This window comes from Rhinopithecus bieti, unplaced genomic scaffold (assembly GCF_001698545.2).
Source record: "Rhinopithecus bieti isolate Rb0 unplaced genomic scaffold, ASM169854v2 scaffold_1530, whole genome shotgun sequence".
NCBI lineage: Eukaryota > Metazoa > Chordata > Mammalia > Primates > Cercopithecidae > Rhinopithecus > Rhinopithecus bieti.
The window spans coordinates 803,645-816,935 of NW_016803808.1; the positions used below are offsets into that span (position 1 = coordinate 803,645).

The window sequence follows — 13,291 nt, forward strand, 5'->3', positions numbered from 1 at the left end:
AGTTCACTGCAACCTCCATCTCCCAGGTTCAAGTGCTTCTCCTGCCTCAGCCTCCTGAGTAGATGGGGCCATAGGCACTTGCCACCATGCCTGCCTAATTTTTGTATTTTAGTAGAGACAGGGTTTCGCCATGTTGGTGAGGTTGGTCTTGAACTCCTGACCTCAGATGATCCGTCCACCTCAGATTCCCAAAGTGCTGGGATTACAGGTGTGACCCACCACGCCCAGTATTTTGAAGGCACTGTGTAAGATTTGTGGGCGGACACTCTCAGAGTTGTTCCCCTAGTTTATTCATTCACTTAACAAGTTTTATTTATTTATTTATTTGAGACAGGGCCTCACACTGTAAGCTGGAGTGCGGTGGTGTGATCACCACTCACTGCATCCTCAACATCCCAGGCTCAGGGAATCCTCTTACCTCAGCCTCCCGAGTAGCTGGAGCTACAAGTGCACACCACCATTCCTGGCTAATTTATTTTTATTTTTGCAGAGATGGAATCCCACTATGTTGCCCAGGCTGGTCTTGAACTCCTGGGCTCAAGCCATCCTCCCACCTTGGCCTCCTGAAATGCTGGGATTATAGGCGTGAGCCACGGCACCTGGCCAGCAAGTATTTATCGAATGTCCACTGAAATCTAGGATTTGGTCTAAAAGATGTCTTGAGGCTCTTGCCCAATCTACTGCTCTAAGAAATGTTTTACAGTAAAATAGGATGGCAACCTAAAAAAGAAAATATATGATAACCTAAAAAAAAACTTACAACACAAAATGACTGAAAAGAACTCAGGTAAAAGGAGAAAAACATAAAGAATTCAAAATATAAATTAACTTCTTTCAAAATAAATAGTTTAATTTCCATCAAGTGTAACAATACGCAGTCTATAAATTCTCATAAACACAGCTTTAAAAAGTGCAAGTATCAGGAACTATGATAAATTTGAAAATAACAATCTAACTTTTTATTAGACATCTGCCCAAGAGGATGCTATAAGATACGCAATGTCAGGTTATATAGAGCTTATTCACATGCTTCTTGCTATACTAAATATATACTAAATGGCTTTTATTTAAAATTTCATAAAAGGAACATTTCATTAAAACCAACTTAAATTCTACAACTACTAAGAACAAATAAAACTAGTAGAGGTGAACAAATCTCTCTTCTCCAGTCGACTGGACAGCAGGATTACTGAGTGGTAGGCAGGCCGAGTCTTCTTCACCCCCTTATTATTTGGTGAGGAAGTCAACTGTGAGAAGTGACTCGAACTGTCAGAAGAAATGAGGAAAGGGCTTGGGTCTATGGGCAGGGTACTAAGAGCTAGAGCCCCTGTTGCCTTGAAAGAAAACGAGGTAAATATGTACAAAATGTCCAAATTAGAAAATGATCATGGATAATCAAGGTGGTCTCATTATTTCAAAAGCTTCTTAATTTGAATAATATGGAGCATGGAATTCTACATTGCTTCTAAAAGGGAAGTTTCATTTACTCAAGTTCTAAGAATTCAGTTTGATCCATGAACAGGTTATTCCATGTTCTGTTAAATCTCAGAAAAACTAAGAAAGGGTTCCTAGCACATACCATCAGTGTAAGCAACACTGCAAAAAGCACATTTAACCTAAGAAAATGGACTTACGTGCACTCTTGGTAAGAAGATGACTGCAGCTGATGCTCCGCAGGCAGACTCAGAATATTTCGTGTGCTTTGAAGCAGGAACGCCTGTCTTTATTTTATATTATGTAATTCATGCTATTGCTCATTTAAGTTGGTCTTTCACTCCAGACAGGTTTTTACTGACTTTTAAAGGGTCATCCTTCGAATAGTTTGACAATAATTGCTCCTCCTTCTTGACTGACCCTTTTCTTACACATTCTTTATTTTTCAAAATGCCACACTGTACTGGGAATTCAGATCTGCCCATCCTACAGCTGCCCAGGCCCCACTCAAAAAGGGCTTCTGAATTCCACAAAGTCCTTGTCATGAAACATTCCACCCATGGCATGTGAGCGTGGCACACAGCAGACTCTGATGCCAGTGTAAGCCAAAGCTGTGATTGGCTAATCATTTTACTTAAAAGGTTTTGACCAGGTAGGTGACAATATTTAATTTCTAGCAACCACTTTAGAGGTTTCTTACCTAACGCTATTTGTTAAAGTGGTGAGAATATAAATTCTCTAATTGGCAAGAACTTTTTTAACAGCTGGCTTAAAATTACAGCCATGCATCACCTGACGACAGGGATACTGAGAAATGTGCTGTTGCACCATTTTGTCGTGTGAACATCACAGAGCACACTTAAACAGACCTAGATGGTGGCACCTACAACATACCTAGGCCGTGTGCCATGACCTACTGCTCCTAGCTACACACCTGTACAGCATGGTACCGAATACTGAAGGCAACTGTCACCATGCTATCTGCGTGTCTAAACACAGAAAAGGGACAGTAAAAATACAGTATTAGAATCTTATGGGCCCACTATACATGTGGTCCCTTGTTGGCCAAAACATCCTAACGTGGCATATGACTGTAGCTGACTTTGAAAACTAATATTTTTACCTACCTTAATCTGGATCCTCTGAAGAACTATCTATCTCAAGGCCAGCATTTTCTTCCTAGGCATGAAAGGGTTTAAAATTATGTAAGATTGTAAATTCTCTATTCAATCAGTCTCAACCAGGGATTCTCAACCTTTGTGATAAGCCATTAAAAAACTATCCAGTGCCGGCTGTTGCCTGTATGTTTCTATTTTTCAATTCAGTTGCATAATTATGGCCTATGCTTAGAATTCTGAGGTAGGGAAGGATAGGGAGTACCACAGTCTGGAAATTCAAAACGCAATCGTCTCAGAGAGCCCACCTGGGTCTGCTCATGCTGCCCCCGCAAGAGAACAGTATCCCCACTGGTTTCTTCCCTTCTGCCCAGTGTCAGCGTGCGTCTGGAAGAGAAGGTGGGAATCAAGGAGCCTCGATGCTCAGTCTGCAGTGCTGGTCAAAGAAGCTAACTTATGGCACCTTCCCTTTTACCCATGTATTCCCTCAAGTCACTCGCCCATGAAGGGGCACAGTGCCTTCTAGTGCTTTTCCTGGCAGATAGGTTGATTTTACTCAGGAGTTAGCCAGGAATTCAGAGATTCCTGGATTTTTAAACTATGGTACTTCTAAATAGGCTGAGAATTCCGGGTGTAACTAAAAATCACCTTTTAAATTTAGTATTTTACCCATAAGATTTACTTTCATTCAAAAAATATCTTCTAATGGTTAGTATTTGTAAGAAAAAAATGATAATTACAAATATATTTTACTGCAGCACTCTTAACATGCAAATGGTCTAAAGAGGTCTCGAGATTAGCATTTTTGCAAGTAAGTTTCACTTAAAATTAGTTGGCTAGGCAATCAAAATTATTCTGACCACTATATAAACCCATGTAAGTAAAATAAAACACTTACACATATTAAAGGAAACACATAAAAGGAAAAAAAATTTCCTTTTCATATTGAAAATGTTCATTATTATGAAGGCTTAACTTTCCCAGTGTTGGAGAGCTGATCCCTAAATACCCAGCACTGTGGAAGTTATTTCAACTGAAAGAGATCAACAGCTTCTTTTTATCTCCAGTCTTCTCCTGCAGAAAGCCTGTACTCACAGGCAGCACTCCATAAGGCCACAGTGAATGAATCTGGCTTAATATTTGCTACATTATCAGAACTGTCTGTGGCTTACACTGAAGGCAAAATGGTATATAAAACACAAGACTCGGCTGGGCATGGTGGCTCATGCCTATAACCCCAGGCCTCTGGGAGGCCGAGGAGGGAGGATTGCTTGTATCCAGGAGTTCGAGACCAACCTGGGCAACATAGCAAGGCTGCATCTCCTCAAAAAATGGAAGATTAGCCAGGTGCGGTGGCGTGTGCCTATAGTCCCAGCTACTCAGGAGGCTGAGCTGGGAGACAGCTTGGGCCCAGGAGGTCGAGGCTGCAGTGAGCCATGATGGCACCGCTACACTCAGCCTAGATGACAGAGAGCCTGCCTCAAACAAACAAAACCACACACACACACACACAAAAACTCCACAGGACTCTAAATGAGATAGAATCTAAGGGAAAGATTAGAGCACCAATTTCTTTTTCTATCATTTTCACCCAGTTTAAAGTAGAGTTTTGCATATGTGAGAATCAGACTGAGCTATGAACAGATACACACACATAGACACACAGGTTCAAGGGAGACGGTGTATGACTCAGTAACTCATCAGGTTTGTCACTTTCGGGATCAGTATGAAAAAGCAAACGTTTCCAGGAAGCTCATGGAATAAACTGATATCCTCCAGGATCTGGATAACCTACCTCTTCTATCTACAGGAACGCACTGCACAGCACTGCTGGGCACTAGCATGCTGTGGGCATGAATGCTTCATAAAGCACCACTGAGGCACTGGGACTTACGAGTCACATTCTCTTAAAAAGACTAGTTGAGAGCAGTTCAGAACACTTCTGCCAACTGCATGACTGTACATGAACCTGAAAGTCTTTAACAAACTTCAGACATGTGACAAAACAAACACACAAACTACTTTTATTTTTAATCAAAATGTGAATCATCATAGTGAATAAAAATTCATGAGTCAGAATAGCATGCAATTTTTTATTGTTTTCTAAATCTATTTATACACTTAATATGCTAGTATTAATTTCACAAAGAGTATAAAGAATGTATCCAATGATATTACGTGGCAACTACTCACCTGAAAAAGAAAACATTGTCTCTGAAATAATTCCTAATTATACAACTTTGCAAACTAATAAGCACTATAAATATTAAAATGTTAAGACTTCAGTGTATAATGTCAACAACATCCTGCCTTTTTAAAATTGCTTAACACATTTGTTAAAGATCATGCAAAATAAACACTGTATTAAAATGCTAGATTACACTCAAACATCACGGCAATGAAACACAAAAGAGCAACTATTTAGCACAATGACTGGCCAAGTAAATAACTTCATCAGCATATTAATAAAAATCCACTGAGCGATAAACATTGAAAATGTAACACGGAATCTAGATAATCGCGCATCTGCGATCTCACCATCTACCGTCCTAACTGTGACGTGGGGTAAACCGCCAGAATTCATTCTACATAAATGAGCTATGTTAAAACGATAACAACATTTCATTGCATGATGACAGGGCACATTTCTAGTCCACACAGTACTTCACTGTGATCATTCCCTTAACTCCACTAATAATTAATGGAAAGTACAGGTTTACAGTCACACCACATATATATATATATATATATATGTATGTATGTGTATATATATATATATATATAATTTTATCCTTGCTTTGTTACATGTTTTTAGACTTTTTTTAAAAAAGTATTTCCTTTCTTATGATCCTCCCCCAGAATTAACATGCTGACTTAGGAACAGACGAAGTAGGTAAAGTCTATCCTAGAATAGAGAGCAATGATTTAGTTTTACCTAATTAAATATTTCCTTGTCATTTATCAATTGTCACTGACCTTTTTGATGTAATTATTTCCTCATTCACTCATCTATAAATATTTATTAGTGCCTATTATTACCCATGTTTCCCTGATTTTCCAGAAAAAGAATTCATGGTTTTTTTTTCTTCTCATTGCTAAGCTCACTTAGAAAAGTTGGGCACCATTTAAAAGAGTTGGAGAACAGACCAGGGTGGCTTCTTGGGCACAGCTGGATGGTGCCGGAAGCCAGGCCTGGGATTTGGAGAGAAGAGTCTCCAACAGATAAACCCACGGAGGTCACCAGCCCTCCCAGCATCTACTCTCCTAACAGCTCAGGACAGCCCCGTTACACTACTGCCAGCCCTGGTGACTCGCTTTCTCAGCAATTTTTAAAGCCCTCTTCATTATGTACTTGCTACTTAAAATTCAGAACCTCTGTGATAAGCAATGCCCCGTCACACAGAAGGCTGGATCTCAGTTTACGGAGCCTCTCCCTGTAGTGTCACAGGCTGTGCGCTCACCTAGACGAGACCCTGAGCAGGCTTTGCTTCTGCCTCATCTAAAGCCACATCTTCCCTCAAACGTGTGGTCACCAAATGTTCTGTAAAAAGGGTCTCTAGCTTTTTACTTTTCTTTTGGCAAATTAAGCCCTTTAAAATACTTCTGACCTATCTTTATACTGAGATCTCACACCTCGTCTCAGAAAGTTTTATGGGGTAGTGCGCCCATGAAAGGTACAGTGGTATTAGTGAGTTCTGAAGCTTCTAATTACAAAGACCACAGAGGCTGGCTGGTGAGTCATGCTTCTCGCGCTCCCTTCTGTCACGCTGCGGATGTGTCTTTTACCTCGGCCTCATCATCTGTTACTTATCTGTCAGTGAAATGTAGAAAGGTGATGGGTGTGGTTGGAGTCAAAATCCAGGACAATTCTGTCACAAGGGTACAGTAATACTCTTCTCCTTTGCTTGTTTTTCTCAAAGAATGCTTTCTCTTTCTTCTCCAAAGCCTGTGCTCTCAGAAGAGGCTGCTGCATGGAGCTCCGAAGGATCTTTGGAGAGCCTTGTATAACTTGAACGTTGGCTTCGCTTATGTGTCATGCTTTTTAGATTCTCATTCTGAATAGTGGTTGGGTTGGGACTGGAACTAGGCCTCAAAAGGACTTGAGAAGTCTCCCTAATTCCCTCCATCTCATCAAAATTTTGATTGGCTCTATTGGCTGGGGCACTGTTGTTGTTCAGAGTCACAGTGCTGGGCGTTCGGTTCAGGTTGTAGGCTTTCTGGCACGCAGGCCAGTTTTCTTCAGGGCTGCTGGCTATCAGGCTGCATTCGGAAGGGCTTTTCTTGTCTTCTGAACAAATGGACATCCGAGCTATAATTGGATCTTGCAGGCCACTCAAGCTATGTGGGATTCCCCGCTTTCCGCTGTGACTGTCATCTTCCAGCTCTATGAGATTTGCCTTTTCAAGCTGGGAGTCATCCGCCACTTCGTTGTGCAGAGAGTGATTGGGAGAACTCTCATTGGACCTCACTCCTGAATCCGATGAATCCTTTTTGTCAAGGAGGGCATCCGATAAATACTCTTTGGCTTTAATGAAGGTTCTAATCGGCTCAGCACTGTGTTCCGGAGACTTTGGCACTCTCTCTACTTTCCCTTCGGCTTTTCTGTCTTTGTCATCTTTGAGCAGTGGCGTGTTATCTGATTCTTCTGTGCCAGATTCATCCTCGTCACTTGGGAGTTTCTGATAGCGCAGCCCACCTCCCTTAAGCTTCAAATCTGTCTGGAAGAGGCTTGACCTTTCGGAAGATTTCTTGCCTGGGAGAAGCTTACTGCCTGACTGATCTGATTTTTCATCTTCTTCAGTGATAGGATCCAGCGGGGAGGCATCATTGGTGGAAACCCCTGATGATGAATAATCGATAACATCTCCCCTCTTCATTAAAAAGGACTTCCTCCCATCATCGGGCTTTGGTTCACTATCCTTCCCCTTTTCTTGTTCTAGGTTTGAATGAATAGAGCCCCCTGATGAACTCTGACCCATGTAATATGTGCTATGTGGAGAAGATCTGCCACTAATGGTTGTAGACCCTGGGCCCCCTTCTAACTGGGACATCTGAGCAATGTATTCTCTATAGGCATCTCTATACTCGGCCTGCACCTTATCAGTAAGCTTTGAAATTTCAATACTGGAATCCTGGGAATTGAGACTCGAAAGACTTGGGGTTCTGCGAGTTTGTGACTGTGAAGACAGAAAAAAAATAATTTAAAAATTCAAATAAGAAAAAAAGGCATAAACATCAGCTTAGGAAATATATATGTACACTAACCATTTAAAAAGTCATCAAAATATCAAATTCTTTTAAAAGAATTCTACATAACACAGTTTAGCAAAAGCTGTGACCTTATAAATAATGCTGTTATCAGAAAGCTTTCTATAAATTTTAATAAAATCAGTTTATTGTTAATATTTAAAAGTATAATTAAACATTGTATTAACCAATAATCTTAGCACTTGTTTCTGGTTTTTATTTTATTTTTAGGAGACAGGATCTTGCTGTGTTGCCCAGGCTACATTCAAACTACTGGACTCAAGCGATCCTCCCACCTCAGCCTCCTGAGCAGCTGGGACTATGGGCATGTATCACATGCTTGGCCACAGCACTTGTTTTTATAACTTTAAACGTTCAGCTTTCATTTAAGGCCAAAGTCAACTTCATTGATAAAATATAAAATGCAATGAGGCCAATAGTTGGGTCTTAGTAAACAGAAAAATAAAATAGTTTTACAAGTTTATTTCCAACATGAAGTTTTAGAATTAGAAATTGCTTCAGATCCCAGAATAGCTAAGAAACAAGGAGCAAAACGTACAGATGAGGAAAAAGAAGAGGGAAACGGAAGGAGAAGAATCAACACAGTTTAAGAAGGGTCAAGAGCAAAGGCTAAAACAAAAAAGAAGGAGCAAGTGAATTTGCTGGGGACCTTCTCAAGGAAATAGGACATTTTCTTCCTTCCCCAGGGCACTGCTCCTCCTCAGTGCTGCTCTGTCCTGCCCTGCGCACTCGGTGTTCCCCGCTGCCGCCCACTGTGCCTCCTCCCCTGTTGTTCTCTGCACTCTGCTCTGCTTTTCCTGCTGCACTCTCCTCGCTCCCCCTACTCCTCCTGCATCTCTCACTCTGCTCTGTCCCTGCCCCTGCCCCTCACCTGGCCTCCCTCTTCTAAGAATCTCCAAAGGAAGAATGCACCTACATCTATTGCCAGATGAGAAGAAACCAATCCAGGAAGGGTGTGCAGGCGGCCTGGAAAACCAAAGGATGGTGCTCGAAGGGACACCATGTGGCCAGTGTTCCAATAAAGATGTACTTTAACCAACAGTTCCTGAATGCAACAGGAAAATCACCTGGGAAAGGCTGAATTTGCTGACCACCCTAGCTCAAGTAGCCTGGTCCCTACTGACTCTGCATGCTGTGACCCTGATAGATACCTCAGCTCTCGTCAATGTCTACATGAGCTACTTTTTTCTTTGTTTTCACTGATTGCCCCTCTCCAGATGGATGCGGCTCCTTGAGTACACGAAGCCCTCCATCTTGTCTCTTGTCCACTTAGGTATTTAGTAAGCATTTTCTGAATGACTGTTTCAATGCCCACATCATCTCAGTGAACTGAACGGTGCCCTTATTCTTCAATAATACGAAAAGTGCCATTCAATAAATACCTGCCAACTTAGATTACTGTGACGAGCAGCACCTTCGTCCAGGCCAAGCGTGTTCAGCTCTTCGAAGCTGAAGTTGAGTGTGTAGGGCGTCTGGCTGGAGAGCTCGGTGTGAGGCAGCTCATTGTGGGAAGTGCGGCGAGCAGGCTCACCATGTTGGGCTGGGCCACTGCTGCTCTCACTGAGGAAACGTGGGTCTTCAGGGACCACCTGGCTTTCTGCGTTTCTCATTTCTAGTACCTTAACAGAAGAAAAATGTAAATATCTACACTAACAACTCATATTTTGGAAGCTTTAGAAGTAGTTTAGAAAAATAAAACATAAAGCTACTGCAACAGCAATGAGAAAGCATACTTCCGGTAAGTGAATTTCTAGTGAATATGTTTTACACATCAGTTTATCTTTCATGTTAATTAATCATAAAGGAAGCAATGGTAGAAACCACCATACATATACTACACTGCAATTTGTCCATTAAATGATTACTCCTGTTTAAAACTTAAGACAAAGCAAAATGCAGCTGGCATGTGTCAAAACCAGAGGGGGCCAGGAGTAGAGCAGTAGATCCAGATTTTATTCAGAACTATGGCAACAGGGAAAAGCAGTCTCACTACAGAAGGGAGTTCAATTCAGAATAAGCGCGAATGAGTGGGGATCCACCGCCAAGGGGCAGGGTGGGCGCCATGGATGGAACATTACCAAGGGGAGGCAGCAAGAGTGGGGGACTCTGGGTACGCTGATGGCCAGGGTGAGCAGACATCACCTGCGGCGGGGAGGTGGTGAGGCATTTGATCAAGTACCGAGGGTGATCACACATGTAAACTGACTTAACAGGATTCTTGCTAAACCTGGGCAATGCAAGCCCTTTATAAGGACGAATGCTGAAGGTCAAGGCCTCGAAGGCTTTGAGGAGCCTGATGAGAGTTAGGGCAGGTGAAACCATGAAGAACTGGTAGGCGGACTCTTCCCCAAATCTCTGAGTGAAATGCCCAAAAAGGCAAAGGCTGCCAAGTGCTGCTGTGTGTGTTTTCCACAACATACAACTGCATATAAGTGTAAGATACAGTTTTTAAATTAAAAAATATATGAAAAAAAATACCAGTTTAGGCCCGTACTTATTGATACTGGTTTTCTACAATGTTATAATTTTGAATGTTATAATAAAATAATGTTGTAAATATCACAATGTTATAAATATCTTACTGTGCTTCTGAAAAGGTGCCAGTCTCCAAAATTCATATTCATCTCTTTCTTCAGTTCATCAATGTTACACTGAGCTAACACACGGCCATTTATGTTAGCCTAAGTAAAAATTAAAACAATTATGGGTATAAAGACAGAATATGAAATATTCTGAATTACTAGTGATTGCAAAGTATGCTTATATTTAGCTTTAAGAAAGTCTTTAGAGACCAGAAAGGCTGACCATCCCATATAATAATACGATAAACAAGCTAAATTTGAACAACATAAGCCACTCCATATTTTCCCAAATGTCTTAGGCATTTGCTGGGATCAGTCGAAGAGCTAACCCTCCTAACTATTTCCAAAACTACCTATGCTGTCATGAGCAACAACAAAACTGTTAGTTTTTATTTTCTAATTTTAGAAAATATGAACATGAACACAAGCTGCTGGGAGGGGAAAAAGACATCTGTCCTCATAAGCATGTTGGTCACTAATAAAGTTCTAAACGAAGTAGGCCTGGTGAACTTGTTTATCCGTTATATTAGATACAGATATGAAGAATGCCCACCCACTAATTTCCCAGTCTATTAAATTCACAAGGCCCAGCGCAGTGGCTCATGCATGTAATCCCAGAACTTTGGGAGGCTGAGGTGGGTGGAACACCTAAAGTCAGGAGTTTGAGACCACGCTGGCCAACATGGTGAAATTCCATTCCTATTAAAACTATAAAAATTAGCTGGGAGTGGTGGCACACGCCTGTAGTCCCAGCTACTTGGGAGGCTGAGGGAGGAGGATCACTTGAACCCGGGAGACGGAGGTTGCAGTGAGCCATGACAACGCCACTGCACTCCAGCCTGGCTGACATAGCAGGATTCCATCTCAAAGAAAAAAAAAAATCATAAAAAATGAAGTTATCACTTTTGGTTCTCTGTAATTCTAGTTTCCCCTAAATGAAACAACAGCATTTTCTTTATTAATAATAGGTAGCTTACTGCTTTTATAAAATGTAAAACCTGACTTTATTAACTGGGGCAAACTTATGAAATAGCTATGTTTATAATCAGCAGAATGTTCAGTTTCCAAGTTAATTCTGAAGAAAACAGTATACACAGCAAGTCTGTGACAGAGGACCTGCTGCACCAACGCCACGAAGCCCTCAGCACGGAGGAGGCCAGCGGCTCTGAGGGGCTTCAGAAAGCCAGGGCCTGGGAGCAAAGAGTTGAGTGGGGAGAAAACCACTACCTCGACGGGAACAAAATCATCACAAAGGACTCGTGGGAGACCCTCTGCTCTATCCTAACACCAACCAGCTGCCTGGAGGAGAAAATGGGGCTTGTCCATGGAAAAGCCGGTGTTTGACTCATGCAAACAGGGACCAGCACGAGCCAGCTCTGTAAGGAAACTGACATTATCTGAAACCTTTCTAAAAGTGGCTGAGATGAGTAAAATGGTGTCTACATATGCTCATAATTCCTTTAAAAACTTCTCTCAGATGTCATTCTTTCAAATATATAAATATTAGAGGCTGGTTATTAATGTTCTACTTTATTACATGGTACTCTGATATAAAAAGTACACCTTAGTGAAATATCTACTATAATGACTTCGTTAAAACCTTCCCCCAAATCTCAGGCATCTCTACCTAACTTCATGATAGCTGCTAGAATTGCAATAGGATCTTAGAAGAAAAAAAGAAATTATGCAAATGCATTAACCTTGCAAACCCAAACCTATGCAGTTTCATCAAATGTGACATGATCCTAAGTCCTACATGACATGAAAATGAGAATTTGGAGAAAATGAGGCAAGTGTGGTTTACTTTGATAATTACTAAATCACACTAACAAATATTACAATTAGAAAAAAATGTAACACAAAAGGTTTTCTGTTCCCCACTGGAAAGATGAGTTCTGTTTATCTCAATGGGAATCCCTCAGAGCTTTGTACTTCTCATCAAGGCATTCTTTACTTGAATTAGGTTATGTAAAAAAGAACATGGTAAGAGAGCTACTTTATTTTATCCATTTATAAAATAAGAGAAAACAGAGCAATTTTAGAATACAAACTAGTAAGAACTATGTTTTCCATTTAGAGCTTTCTCATTTTAACAGGGAACGCATGTGTGGGAAGCTATAAATAAAGTGTACACGACCCACAGAGTCCTGTCTTCCACTCCCAGCACTGTCTCTGGTCCGTGTGTAAATGGCTGCCTCACCTTTTTGATCGTGGCACAATACTGAGGCAGCATACTCTGGTCCAGCCCTTCTATTTGTTTCAGCTTCTCACATACTGCATCCACATTCAGTGAATTCAGTAATACCACTGGGCCTGGGGCTGGGCCTGACCCCTAGAGAAGTCAAGGACAAACACAGGTATGAATAAGCATTTAATGCCATCTATAATGAGGTCATGTGACAGGGAAAAACTCATTAAGTTATACCATGAAGTAAGGTAAAAACAACAAATGTGTTTAGCGTGGTAAGGAAATACCATTAGGGAATAGATTTAGTTACTGTTATAACCTAATGAGTAGCTTTCGTTACAGCTCATACAGCCTGGTCAAAACCAGTTTTCCTAAGAAAACAGAACATTTCATGAGCAAAGCCTAGGCCAACTTCTCAAATGTTGACTGCCTAACCTTAAGAGAGAAGGGTGCTGTGCTTAATAAGAGGAAGAAGAGAAGTTAAAAAAAAAAACACACATCCAAAAAGACAGAAAACTACTGATGCCAATATTATATGAATACAAAAAATAAAACAGACTACCTAAATAGTTACAAGAGCTGAAGTTTTCAGAACTTGATCATATTGTATCCAAGGGATCTAAAACTTCCTTTAGCAACTGTTAAATTATCATGTAAATATAAAACAACAGTATTAATTCTTAACACATGTGAAAGTAAATACC

General features: G+C 40.9%; 1 protein-coding gene across 8 annotated transcripts in view; it reads right to left on the bottom strand.

Moving 5' to 3' along the window:
* Positions 1–545: 545 nt before the first annotated feature.
* Positions 546–13,291, bottom strand: part of KIDINS220 (kinase D interacting substrate 220) — a 118,618-nt gene continuing 105,872 nt past the window's right edge. For 3 of the 8 annotated variants that reach the window (XM_017853414.1, XM_017853421.1, XM_017853417.1), the window contains 4 exons: positions 12,600–12,731; positions 10,400–10,498; positions 9,200–9,436; positions 6,464–7,726 (listed from right to left, as the gene is read on the bottom strand). In XM_017853414.1, coding sequence (XP_017708903.1) covers positions 6,464–7,726; positions 9,200–9,436; positions 10,400–10,498; positions 12,600–12,731 — 1,731 coding nt within the window. Of the gene's footprint in view, positions 2,614–4,622; positions 7,727–9,199; positions 9,437–10,399; positions 10,499–12,599; positions 12,732–13,291 lie in introns of those variants that run through there. The other 5 variants (XM_017853448.1, XM_017853459.1, XM_017853415.1 and 2 more) reach the window with 5 other exon arrangements.